This window comes from Sciurus vulgaris, assembly GCF_902686455.1.
Source record: "Sciurus vulgaris genome assembly, chromosome: 3".
Taxonomy (NCBI): Eukaryota; Metazoa; Chordata; class Mammalia; order Rodentia; family Sciuridae; genus Sciurus; species Sciurus vulgaris.
This window is the reverse complement of record NC_136463.1, coordinates 189,349,098-189,361,373: the sequence shown is the minus strand read 5'-3', so window position 1 is coordinate 189,361,373 and position 12,276 is coordinate 189,349,098. Positions and strand designations below refer to the sequence as shown.

Genomic DNA, 12,276 nt, shown 5'->3' with positions numbered 1-12,276 from the left:
GCCCCTGGAGGCAGACCTGACAGTGATGGGCACCAGGCTCAGGCAGCTGCAGCCCCAGGGCACGGGGACCTCAGCGCAGGGGAGCGCCCAGGTCTGTGTCCAGCCTCTGGCAAGGACCCAAGCTGCACCACGGCCCATGTTGGGGAACCTGGCGGCTGGGGCTGTACGCGACTCTACTGCCAGCACCTGGGAGTGCTTGCCAGGCCCTCCCCTGGGCACCCCAGGCTCCTGCCTGCTCACAGCAGAGCTGGGAGGCGAGTGGCTGGCAGCCTCCTGGGCCGTCCTACAGTACACAAGAAGGCCCTATGCTCCGCAGGGCGGCGCTCTTCCCTCCTGCCCGCGTGCCCTCCTGACTGCCCCAGACAACCCCCCACCCCGGGTGCCGCTGTCAGGGTACCCAGCCCTCCAGCGGGCTCCACACCCACCCTTCTCCCTTTCAGGGTGGTCCAGGCTATTTGCTCCTCTCTCTGACCTTGAGTCAGCTCGTTTAGATTCAGGGCAGGACTCTGCTGCTCTTATAAGGGCTGCATTTGATTTGTGGCTTTTTTTGGGGGTGTCCGACTTTGCCACCAAGACACATTTCTCTTTGCACCTGTTCATGTCCACTTTGGGGCCCTGAAGATATCCCTAATCTTCCTCGCCTCGGGCTCACGTTGCTTTTCCACTGGTGCTGCATCTGTCCCTGCCCTGATGGGCCATCTCTTCCTGGGGCCAGGCCACTGACCTCTGCCTCTTAAACCTGCCCTTCTCTGGGCCCTCGGCACGGAGACCTTCCTGTGCTGGACTAGATCACAGGCTTTGCTCTGGGAGGTGCAGACGGGAGCCTGGCAGCCTGCAGAGCTGCAATCCCTGCACCCTTCACTCAGGCTGCTGCCTACCAGGCAGGCAGAGCCAAGACCACCCAGCTGGTGGTCATGCAGAGCAGCGTCCACCCTGAGCTGACTTCAGGCTTCTGGGACCCTGTCCACATTGCCTGGGGCTGGGGGATGTGAGAGGAGTAGGTGGGGCTTCCCAGGAGGGGCAAGGAGCCAGGACAGCAGCAGAGGCGCTGGGGGGTGGGCAGGGTAGGGTGGGCTGCAGCGTCCTGAGGGCCAGGCAGGGCTAGGAAACCTTGATGGTTGGTGTCTCAACCCTGTGATGTGTCCACCTTCCAGCAGTGTCCCGTGACCCAACCTGGAATTGGGTGGGCCTTGGGAGAATGTCCCTGCCTCGGAAATCAGGCCCAGTGCTGGCCTGGAAGCAGATGGACACAGGAGGCTAGAGGGAAGGGGCCGACTGCAGCTGTGGGGCGAACTGGCCTGTCCTGATGTCTGTGCACGTGCGTGAGCCTCTGGCGGCGCAGCAGAGTGCAGTGTCCCTGGGAGGGCTCCAGGCCCTCACTGTGGTCCATTCGATTCAGCCACCAGCATCCCCAGGAGCCTCTGCAGGCCTGTGGGAAAGGACGGCCAGCCCTGCCCTAGAGGCCCATGCAGGACCCCAGTGTGCAGCTGAGGCGCATGTCCATGGCTGTGGGCCCAACGGGGGTCTGGCGTGGCACCACCCCACCTGTGCCTGTGGAGACGGACTTGGGTTTGAGGACCCGAGTTGCCAGCCCTGGGTGAGGGCAAGGTCCAGGCTGCCCATGGGGCAGGGAGGGAGGCCACGCCCACTCCAGCACACCCTCCAGGCCTCTGGGCTGCTCCCGGAGAGCAGAACTGCTTGCCTGGCGGACTGTGCTCCTTCTCCCACTCAGTCTGCCTTGTGTGTTCCCGGTGGTCTGCGTGCGTGACAGCCACCAGTCCCTCAAGGCGCCCGGTGAACCCCAGCTCCAGGGGCCTGCAGGGCTGGCGTCTAGAAACAGGAGATGCGGGGGGTCTGCGTCCTCCTGCAGGGCAGCTGCCTCAAGGCCACACTCTGGGACAGGTAGACAGCTGCCTCTCGGGGTGGGAAGCAGCATCCACTGGCCAACACCTCTGCGGGATGCCGGGCTCAGTGCCCTGCTTCCTCAGGATGCCGCTTCTTCCCGGCCCACGCCCTCACAGGGCTGCCCTGCAAGGCCAGGGTCTCGCTGGTTCTGTGATCCAGCTCCAGTGGAATGAGGTCCTGGTCTCCATGGTCTGGGGTCCCTCGGGTGAAGGAGGGCAGACACAGCCCTCCAGTCACTGTGGGGACTGACCCCTGTGCTCCTCTTCCTCTGAACAGCCAGGCAATCCCATCTGCTCCTTGATGTTCTGAGGTCACCTGGAGCCTGGGAGCCTCCCATGGCAATGTCCCTGTCCCTTGTATGTATTTCTACTGCCACATCAAACCTGGACTGTCGGCAGCTTCGACTGGGAGAGGTGTTGCACATTTTCATCTGTACACGTCCACCAGACCAGACCAGAGGGCCTGCCACAGCTCAGACAGCATCCTGGGCACATCACTGGACACAGGGCAACTAAAATGAAAACCTCGGTTTGGACTTTATTTCCAGTCTGTACCCCCAATGGGACCTGAAGGCCACACAACCCTGGGGCTGCTTCCTGCAGGGCCCTCTTGGCCAGGTAAACGACCTGGCATGTGGTCTCCCACTGGGGCCTGGGGGCAGGTGCAGCTACAGGGCGGGCACAGGAGCCAGAGGGGAGGGCACTTCAAGCAGCCATGTGGGGTGCAGGACTCCGCCTGGGCCAGCCTCAGCCTCTAGTGCACCCCAGGGGCTGGGCTTCCCAGCGTCGAGGACTCACGACCGTCCACGATGCGAAGCTTCAATGGGTCCTGCTTGCCCATAGGATCAGAGGTCCACTGGTCAGGGCACTGGCCTGGAACCCACCACAGTCAGGGACACTCCCTCCCTCTAGAAATGGGTGAGGCCACCAGCATGGGAGCTTTGTTGACCAGGCCAGTAGGAGCTCTCGGTCCTCCAGCTTCAGCAGGCCAGTCTCCTTCAGATCAACTGTGAAAGGCCCACTGCCCACAAGGACCAAAGCCAGCTTGTGTCCTGAGACGGCCCTTCTGGGGCAGGGGCATCAGGGGGCATGTGCTGCAGGGAGCTGACCCTGGCTTCCTAGCAGGGGTCCAGGAGGGGCTGCAGCTGAACTGAAGTCAACCCCTCTCCGCTCACCCCTCCCAGGGGTCTGGGTCTGCAGAGAAATGGGGCACAGAGGGGAGAGCTGCTTCCCAGGTGCTGCTGGCCTCCGGGGGTGGACCCCAGGGGCCAAGCTGCAGCTTCCGTCCAGCGGGGCAGCTCATCTCTCTGGCAGCAGCACAAAGAAGACAGCCTTCAGGAAGCGGCCAAAATCGCAGAGTGCGGCCACCAGCCAGTGTGCACGGAGGCCAGGGTCCCTGCTGACCACACACCTCAGGACGTCAGTCTGCGAGGGAAGAGAGGACGGTCAGAGCCAAGCCCAGCCCCAGGCCCAGAGCACATGAGCCACACAGCCAGCACCAGGCTGCCTGGGGAGGGGACGGGGCTGGACTGCAGGCCCTGAGGATTGGGGCAGCAGAAGGGAGGGCTCAGGGTGGAGAAGGAGAGAGGTCACCTGCACCAGGGCTCCCAGACATCCCCCTGCTTGCCGGCCATCCCAGAGGAGCCTCAAACAGCCATCCCACAGGGCCACTGAACAGCTTTGGACTCCTTGCTTGGAGTGGGAGCAGAGGCGGGGCTTTCCAGAAGCCAAGGAACCCTGGACTTAAGGCCCTTCAGGAGGGATGGGTGCATGCCTACGCCTTAGCCCCTCTTCCTGGACTGGCCTCGGTGCTGCCCAGCGTACTCCCTGCTGGCCTCCTGGGCACCGGGGCCTGCCAGGGTCTGCAGGGAAGAGGCAGGTCAGCAGCCTCAGGTCTCCACTGGGAACGCACCCTCCCCAAGCAGCCCAGTGTCCAGATGGGACACAGGCCCAGCAGCGGGGGGACTGAACCCCACTACCCGCTCTACAGGTGCAGCCCACCTTCACGCCCAGGCCCAGGTGGCCAGTGGAACGTGGAGACAGCGGAGGGTCTGCCTCCGACACCCGCCCAAGGCCGCGCAGCCCTCCTCCAGTGGGTGAGGCTGGGCTCCAAGGAGGAGAGGGTGCTCTGGGCACACTGTGGGGACCAGAGTCCTGCTTCTTCCAAGCCCAGGGGCCTGCTCTGCTAGCCACCTTCTAGGGTCCACAGGTCTTTAGCTGGGGCAGGGCACAATGGGGAGGGGCAGGAAACAAGCCAGTGCAGGGCTCAGACAGCAGGAGCCAGCCGGGCGCTGCCACAGTGCCGTCCGCTCTGCCTTCCCCTGCGTCAGCACCCTGGCTCCCGGCACCCAGGGGCTCACCCATCCACCACGCCTCCTCAGCCAGGCTGCCAGGGTCCTGCGCACGAACTCCCCCAGGCAGTCCACCAGGGCGTGCACTACAGCGGGCTGGGCCTGCCGCACACAGTCCACGGCCAGTCCTGCAGCCACTGCATACAGAGAGACCACCTTGCCCCACGTGATGCCTGCAGAGAGAGTGCTGGTCAGACACTGGCAGTGGGAGATGCCCAGGTGGTGCCTGGAGCCAGGTACCTCCTGCAGGCCTCACCCCAGTGGCTCTCGGCCAGCCGATGGCCAGGCGGGAGCCTGCCACATCTCCCGTGGGTCAGGCCCACCCCCGCTAGGGCAGACGAAACGCCCAGCCCAAGGACAGAGGAGGCCCTAGGGAGGCACCTTGGCACAGGGCCAGCAGACCTGGGGCTGCGCGAAGCGACAGCGAGGGCTCCCTGGGCACACCTGTCCCTCTGCAGCAGGACAGTCCGTCATCCATTCATGACAGAGCCAAGGCCCACGGAAAAACCTTTCCCAGACAACTGACCGACTGAGCGGCAGAACAGAGCTGGGGCCACCTCGGGGAGACAGACCACAGCCCCGTGGCAAGTGCTCCTGAGCCCCGGGCCAGCTGCTCTCCCCTGGCCAGCACACCAAGTCAGTTCACAAACCTAAGAAGAGCCCCTCGAGACTCACGCTCAGGCTGGACGGGGCCCAGACAGCAGGTCTCCGACAGCCGTCAGGCCCGGGCTCCACTGAGAGAAACACATGAACAGCGGAGGCCTCAGAACAGCCCTCGGAAGGAACCAGATGCACAGCGCACGCACTGGGCAAGACCATGTGTGCAGTGTCCAGAACAGCACCTGCAGCCAGAGCAGGTCAGCAGCCTGGCGGGGTGGGCCAAGCCGGGGTTACCACACCAGTGTACCAAACGCCATCAAACTGCCACTTCAGGTAGGTGAAGCTGCTCTACTCACCTCACCTCCACACGAAGCAAGAGCCCTGAGCTCAGACCATGTACTGTCCAGCCACACCCAAGCCTCGAGCCTGGCTGCATGCCCGCTGGGCCCTGGCCCTCCACAGCTAAGCTCCCACCCCAGGGTTCTGCTCAAGGACAGCAGGGCAACAGGGCCTCCTGACCATGCCCAGTCACAACCCCAGACTCGACCTCCTGCCCACTGAGCCCCGGGCCTCCAGCAGACGCCAGTGGAGGGTGAAGGGGAGGATGTCCCATGGGGCCTGGCAGGGGGAACCGAGGTCATCCCACAGAGGACTGAGCACTCTGTGGGCGGCCAGCTGCCCAGGGCTAACCGTAACCATCAGAAGTGGGATACTGCCTCCTCTACATCCACACAGTCCACAACAGTCCAACTCCAGATCATGCCTGTATCCCCAGACCCACTGGTCACTCCTAACCTACTTTTCCACCTGGAGTGCAGGGTATTCCTGTCCAACACACCTCACTCAGCAAGGTGCCCGGCATGGTGCCCAGGGTCCTGCCACCCTGGTGCAGGGCACTGGTCACTCTTGTCCATGGCTGAAGTGTTCCATGTCTGTCTGCCAACAGAGTCTGTGGGCCGTGCCCACCTCCCAGCAGGATGAAGAAGGCCGCTGCCCACTTCCAGGTCTCTTGGGCCTCTGCCTAGAGCTGCCAGGTGACACAGAAACTCCACGTCTAACCCTGGGGACCTGCCAGGCTGTTGCCAAGAGGCCACACGCCTGGCCAGGTCTGGGGCTCACACACCGCCACGCTTGCAGCTGTGGGACTAGCCATCCTAGAACGAGGAGGTCCAGCCCTTCTTTGCCTAACAGCTGGTGGTGCTGGACAGCGGCTTGTCCTGCTGGCCTGCGTGTGTGTGGACGGGTGGAGCCCAGGACCTGGAGGGCTGAGCAAGTTCTGCCCGAGCCGTACCCCAGCCTGCTGGTGGCCATTTGGACATCGTCCTTGGAGAAAGAGATCCTGCGCTGACCTTTATTTCATAGCATGCACATACGCACACAGGCACTAGGGACCAGGCCACCTCCACAGCCCGAGCCACTCCCCGGCCCAGGCTGGCTGGGAACCTGCGGTCCTCCTGCTTCGGCCTCCGAGTAGTGGGGACGGAGCGGGCAGCATGCCCACCACACCCCGCTCCTCTGCCCAGCCTTCGCGTGGGACGCCTTGTCAGCAGTGGTCTCTGAGAGTCCCTCCGTACTTCTGTGTCTGCTCGTCTTTCTGTGGTAAGATATCTTGCTCTTATAATCAGGAGAAATAAAACCACTGCTGACTTTTGATCAGAAGTGGAAATGAGCGTGATGGCGCTTGGTCCCTGTGGAGCCGCCTGTGGCTAAGCCGGCTCTTCAATGTGCGACTCACTCCTAGAGTAAAACTCCTGTTATATGAGGGTCTTTATATAAGCTTTTATATTTTCTGAGATGTTCACATTTCTGTTAAATGTCATCATAATTTGCACTGTTGGCTTTTTAAAAATCAAAGCCACTCATGCTCTATGATTGCAAGAGTCGAGCATTGTGTCTAGTGGTGAAAACGTGTTCTTGAGAAGCAAAACAGATCCTGGTTTTAGAAAATACGAAAATATCATAGCTTTTGTATAAAGGTTTTCTTTTGCTATAGTGAAAGTCAAGGATTTTTTTCCTTGCTCTTATGGAGAAGTAAAAAGAAGTATCTCCCTCTAAGAGTAATTTTTTTAATTATCATAGCAATGATTCACTATTATTATTAGGGGGTAAATATGCCTTGTATAGGAAAACACATAATTTCTTCTTAGGAGTTCCCTTTATAACTTTAGCATTTTCTTTCACTTGAGAAAATTCCTATATTTCAGATTATTTTATCTTGAGCTTTTTTGAGCTTTTGTGCAATGTAATATTTTATTGTACATTTACAATATGTAAATTGTACATTTACAATTGTAAAATGTACAATGTATATTTTATTTGTACATTTTCATTTCGTAATGTCTGTCTCCCACCTACCTGTCTGAATCAGCTATAGCAAATTTTGAATTTGTTGGTTAAAAAGTAGTTTTATGTTTCCTCACGAGTTTGTGTTAGTTTTGCATTTTAATCTTCTATTTTGCTAAATTACTCTGAAGTTTATAGTCTTCGCTTTTGAATCCTGCCTTAGTGTATCATTATTTTTCTGTGCTTTAAGAACAGATCAAACTATTTTTGTTTATTTTGACAAACAAGCTACGTTCCTTCTCTTTTAGAGGAAGAATCATACTGTTTCACGAACTACTCTTTCCTTCAGTCAGGTTTCCTTAGATCAGTCAGGTAAACACAGGGCTACAACTTGGGGTTTCTCTGAGCTACTCTTGTCAGCTGCTGTCCTGTAAATATGTTCACTATGTTTCTAAAATCCATTCTGTGCGATTGCAGGTCAAGGTTGCTCTTCTGTGATATATGGGTATCATGTTTTAAAGACCATCTTGGAATGCAATTAGGGAACTTAGTCTTTTCATGTACTAAGACCTATTTTAAGTCTAATATTTTACCTTTGCAAAAAAAAAAAAAAAAAAAAAGGAAATGAGTGAACTCGAAGCCCCCAGGGAAGCACAAGGACCAGTGGCTGCTGCCCCACGGAGCCTCGGCTGTCCTGCCACGGGGGCAGCCTCTCAGCAGGGGGACCCTGGCAGGGGGCACTCCAGGCAGGAAAGCCAGCTGGAGGCCAGTGTGCAAGACCAGTGTGGGCACACCATACACAGAGAGGCCAGGAGGGCCCAAACCAGCAGGCCAGGAGCCCAGCGCCCATGAAGACTGGAAGGGGCTGGGGCGAGGTGTGATAGGCAGGCACTAGCTAGCCTGAGGGGTGTCCTGAGAGCCAGCCAGCCGTGGGAGGGGCAGACAACACCCTCACTCTCCCAGGATCAGAGAGGTCAAGAAACAGCTGCGGGTCACACAGCCACATGGGGCCAAGGACACTAACACAAGGGCCTGAGGCAATGGGTGGAGTGGGGGCAGCTGGCCTAGGTTCCCCCTGGGGAGGAAGGCAGTGCTGTGGGACCCCCCTCTCCTCCACCTCACCTTTGCCCCAGGACCCCCCAGAACTACCCTCTGGCTGCTGCTTTCCAGCTCAGGCTGGTCCTCCTGTGCCCACGTCCACCACCAGGCAGGGCCCCAGCTCAACCTCAGCTTGTGGCAGACACCAGCAGGCCAGAGCCATGCTAAAGGAATCAGGCGTCAACCAGTCTGCTGAAGCTGGAGACAGGCAGGCGGCCACCACATGGTGGGTCTGGAGGGCAGCCCCTGCTCAGAGAGGCCCGAGGATGCCTGCCACCCCTGGCTCCCTCCCTGAGCTCAGCCCACCCCCTCCTCTTAGGACACCCCCCTTGGAGCCACCACCTCACTGTGAAATGCCCAAGCCCACAGTGGGTGCCCAGCCCTCCAACCAACAGCCAGCTGTACAGCTCAGCGAGGTGCCACCCAGCAGTCCGGCAGAGCACGGCAGGGCACGCCGTGCTGGACCATAATGGCCTAAGAGACCCGTGCCAGCTGCCCAGTGCCAGCGGCCCTCAGATCCACCAGAGTGGCAGCATGAGTAGTGAGTACCGGCAGGTCTGGGACCCACAGGGACCCCGCCTCCTCGTGCCCTAGGGGCTCAGCATTCTCTGCACGCCTGCCCTGACCCACAGCCACTGGGCCCCACCTTGAGGTCCCCTGGGGTGAATGTTCCTACCTGCAGAGAAGATGTGTCCAGCAACAGCCAGGAACGCGTCTGTCACCACGGGCTCGGACTGCACGGAGAGGTGCAGCTGGCCAGCCACATTGCGGTACACGCTGGGCCGGATCTGCTCCAGCTCATCCCCTGCATGGCACAGAGAGGTCAGGCACGTGGCCTCCAGCTCGCTGCCCGCCCCTAGGTCCCACCTGACTTCGCCTGACTCCCCAGCCCCAGGGAAAGAAGTGCTGTGGATGCCCCTGCCGGGCCAGGCCCTGAGGCCAAGCCAGCTGAGCCAGTGGGGCAGGCCCCAGCAGGGGGCGGGACTGGGCAGGGAGACCCCAGCAGGTGGGCTGCCTCACAGGGCCCTGGCTCAGGCCCAGAACCAACTGGTGGTGTCTCTGGTAAAGGACTTAGAGGCTGAGCCATGGCCCTGGGCCACCAACACACCCACTCCAACTGGGCTCAAAGCCAAGCGGGCGTGTCCAGGTGTGGCACACCATCAGCCCAGCCCTGCTGGCTGGAGGGGTGGCGCCCTCAGGCCCCACCTCCCTCTTGGGCCACAGAGCCCTTGGCAGTGATGTGGGAGCTCAGGAGACGCTGTGGGAATCCCACCGGGCCTGGGCCGGTGTCCCTGCTGGCCACTTCTCCGGCCAAAGCCAACAGGGAAGTGCTGCCGACGGTCCAGTTGGCCAATCAGGAGGCGCAGCATCCCTGGGGCCAGCTGTGCTCCATCTCATGGATTAAGATCTGGAGCCAGGGCAAAACCAAGAGGCCAGCCAGAGGGTGGGGACATGGCATGGGAACTCCCAAGCTGGCCTGGCTGTTCCCAAACACCGACCTTGGGCCCCTGCGGACTGCTCTAGGGATTGGCTGTGGGACGCAACCCAGGCTGGGGGCAGCGGGGTCAGGCAGACGGTGCCAGGCTGTGGAGGCGCTCACCCCAAGCAGCCCTGGCAGCAGACATGAGAAGGAACACCCTGGGGTCCAAGCGATCTCCCTCTGGGGGTCTCCTTAGCTGTCTGGACCTGGCAGGGCTGGGCAGTAAAAAAGGCCCTGAAGGCCCTGCTTGCTGAGAGGTCCAGGCCAAAGCTCTCCAGGTGGGGCAGCAAGGACTGAAGGAAGAGAGGCCAGACAGCACCAGGGCCAAGGCCGGACGTCCTGTCTTCCCTCCCTAGAGGTCTGGTGGGCTCTTGGGAGGCCCAGGAGGGTCCCCTGGAGTAGCCCAACTGGAAGACACAGCAGAGGTGGGTACCATAGGACCCCACAACCAGACAGTCCCCCAACCTGCACACCCAGCCTCTCTGAACACCTGGAGGTTTCACCCTCCTTCCATTCCCAGATGGCATCCATCCCTCCTGGAAGCCCAGTGCTGGCACCCATGTGGTCTGACCCACATGCCCGGCACACTTCCGGGCAGGCCAGGTCTCCACAGCCCTGCTCCCTGGCCCGTACACATGAGCATCAGCCCACCAAGCACCTCTCTCCCTGAGTGGGCCAGCTCTCCAGGACAACTACTCAGGCTCCTTCCCTGGCCCAGGCCAATCTCAGTCTGGCTGGGTCAAGGTGGACGGCCCATGGCCAGAGTCTGGCAGTCTCTCACTTCTGGGTCCAGACCCTGGGAAAGAAGGGAGTTACTGGACGGTGTATGCCCCAGAAACAAGTGCTCCATGAGCTTTCCAGCGCCTCCCTTCCAGGCCTCCACATCCGGGGAAAGGGCAGCGGGTGTCCGGATTTCTGCCAGCAGCTGAAAGACCTATTTTCCAAAACAAACATCAGACACGTGGTCCCACAAAGGATTTTTGAGCCCTGCTGAGTACAAGGGTCACTCTAAAGTCTAGTCACTAAAACAGCATTCTTTCCGGAGCTTTCTACGGTTTATGGCGAGAATGTCTGAAATCTGAGTCAAGCAGGCCAACGGGCTAGGGGTGGGGGGCCAACGGCGGGAGCAAGCTGGTCATCCAGAGAAGGCAGACCCGGAGCGCCGGCCTCGAAGGCCTGTCCTGTGTCGCGGCCACTCCAGGCACACTGGGGGCACCCGGGCAAGCCCCCTCTCTGTCCCGGAGAAACTGAGGCCCGGGGTGAAAGGGCCTGGCGCCGTTGCCCGACGGGCGTGCCAGCGCAGGCACAGCCGGACGACATCGCGGGCCCCGCCCGGCCGGCCGGCCAGCTCGGGAGCGGCGGCCTGGGGACGCGCCCGCAGGGGCCCGAACTCACCCAGGCGCAGCAGCACGGCGCACACCTCCGCCAGGCGGCCGCCGGGGGCCGGCGCGGCTCGCTCGGGCGCGCTCCAGGCGAGGCCGGCGCGCAGGAGCCGCGCGTGCACGTACTCCCGGCCTAGCGCCTTGGCTTGGGCCACCAGCTCCTTGTCGGTGGGCGAGCGGTCAAAGGCGTCCATGATCTCGGCGGCGAAGACGGAGGAGCGCCGCAGCACCTCCATGACCGGCACGCGGGCTGGGGGCGCCGCACCTGCGGGCAGACCGCGCTCAGCCGGGCCCAGCCGGGCTGGCCGCGGGACACCGCGGTCCCCACCGCGTGCGCCCGGACCGCGTGGGCGCGCCGAGCCAGGGCGCACCGGGAGGCCGGGCTGGGCGCGGCCTCAGGCGGGCCCGCGGCCAGCTGCTGCACCCTGTGGCGTTTGCGCCCCAGATCTTTGAAAACACGATGTTACACGTCTGGGGATTCCAGAGGAACTCATCCCCGCGGCAGCCAGGGATGGAGGCCACGGTGGGGAAACGCTGACCTGCCCAGCGGCCGCAGTGCCCAGGCTCGATGACAAGCGTGCGGGCTGGGGACGCGGCGCAGCCGCCCGGACCCGCGCGGCCGCGGCCGGGTGTGGGTCCCCGCTCGCGTCCCGGTGGCCAGGCGCCCTGGGCGCCCGCTCACCTCTCCCGCCGCATGCCGCGGGCGCGCAGGCTGCAGGCCGTACCGCTCGCCTCCGCCGGCCTCCGCACCTCCTCCGCCAGCCTCCGGCCTTCCAGTCACGCCCGCGAGCACGCGCGCCCGCCCACTCTGCGCCCGGGCCGGCGCGCGGGATCCCCGCGCTTCCCGCACCCTCGGGCTTCTGGTCCCAGCCCGGGAGCACAGAGCGCACCGCGCGACGCCCGCCCGCGAGAGGCGAGGCTTGGGGCTTCGCCTTCTAAGGAGAAGGCAGCCCCCGGGGGCGGAGCCTGCAGCCGCGGCCAGAGCGCCCGGGCCTCGGCTTAAGGAGGCCCGAGCGAGTTCCCCGGAGGCGCACAGGCCTTGGCGAGGGGCGCATCAGCGCAGGCCGCCTGGCCCTGGGCGCCGGTCCTTTCTACTGCGTCCTGGACTCGTGTCTGGGGACTCCGTGGATTTGTACTGTAGCGACGATACCGCAAGTATCTCCTCGCACTGTGGTTTG

The 12,276-nt window shown here is 61.9% G+C and overlaps 1 protein-coding gene and 1 long non-coding RNA gene across 2 annotated transcripts; one reads left to right on the top strand and one right to left on the bottom strand.

Moving 5' to 3' along the window:
* Positions 1 to 1,582: 1,582 nt before the first annotated feature.
* Positions 1,583 to 3,023, top strand: LOC306657556. Its single transcript, XR_013762826.1, has 3 exons — positions 1,583 to 1,597; positions 2,182 to 2,847; positions 2,883 to 3,023. It is a non-coding gene; the product is annotated as an uncharacterized lncRNA (long non-coding RNA).
* A 166-nt stretch (positions 3,024 to 3,189) lies between these two features.
* On the bottom strand, positions 3,190 to 11,980 carry BOK (BCL2 family apoptosis regulator BOK). The gene is made up of 5 exons (XM_079133691.1): positions 11,781 to 11,980; positions 11,112 to 11,363; positions 8,913 to 9,041; positions 4,265 to 4,428; positions 3,190 to 3,329 (listed from the first exon to the last, which is right to left on the bottom strand). Exons 2-5 carry the CDS (start codon positions 11,332 to 11,334, stop codon positions 3,204 to 3,206), a joined length of 642 nt encoding a protein of 213 aa, XP_078989817.1. The 5' UTR covers positions 11,335 to 11,363; positions 11,781 to 11,980; the 3' UTR covers positions 3,190 to 3,203.
* Between the last annotated feature and the right edge of the window lie 296 nt (positions 11,981 to 12,276).

Excerpts from the sequence above, each read along its gene's own strand:
- BOK (XM_079133691.1), bottom strand. The coding sequence starts at position 11,334 with ATGGAGGTGCTGCGGCGCTCCTCCGTCTTCGCCGCCGAGATCATGGAC. Across the intron at positions 9,042-11,111 it reads CGCCGTGCTGCTGCGCCTGG|GGGATGAGCTGGAGCAGATC; the intron begins GTGAGTTCGGGC and ends TGTGCCATGCAG. Across the intron at positions 4,429-8,912 it reads TGGACACATCTTCTCTGCAG|GCATCACGTGGGGCAAGGTG; the intron begins GTAGGAACATTC and ends CTCTCTCTGCAG.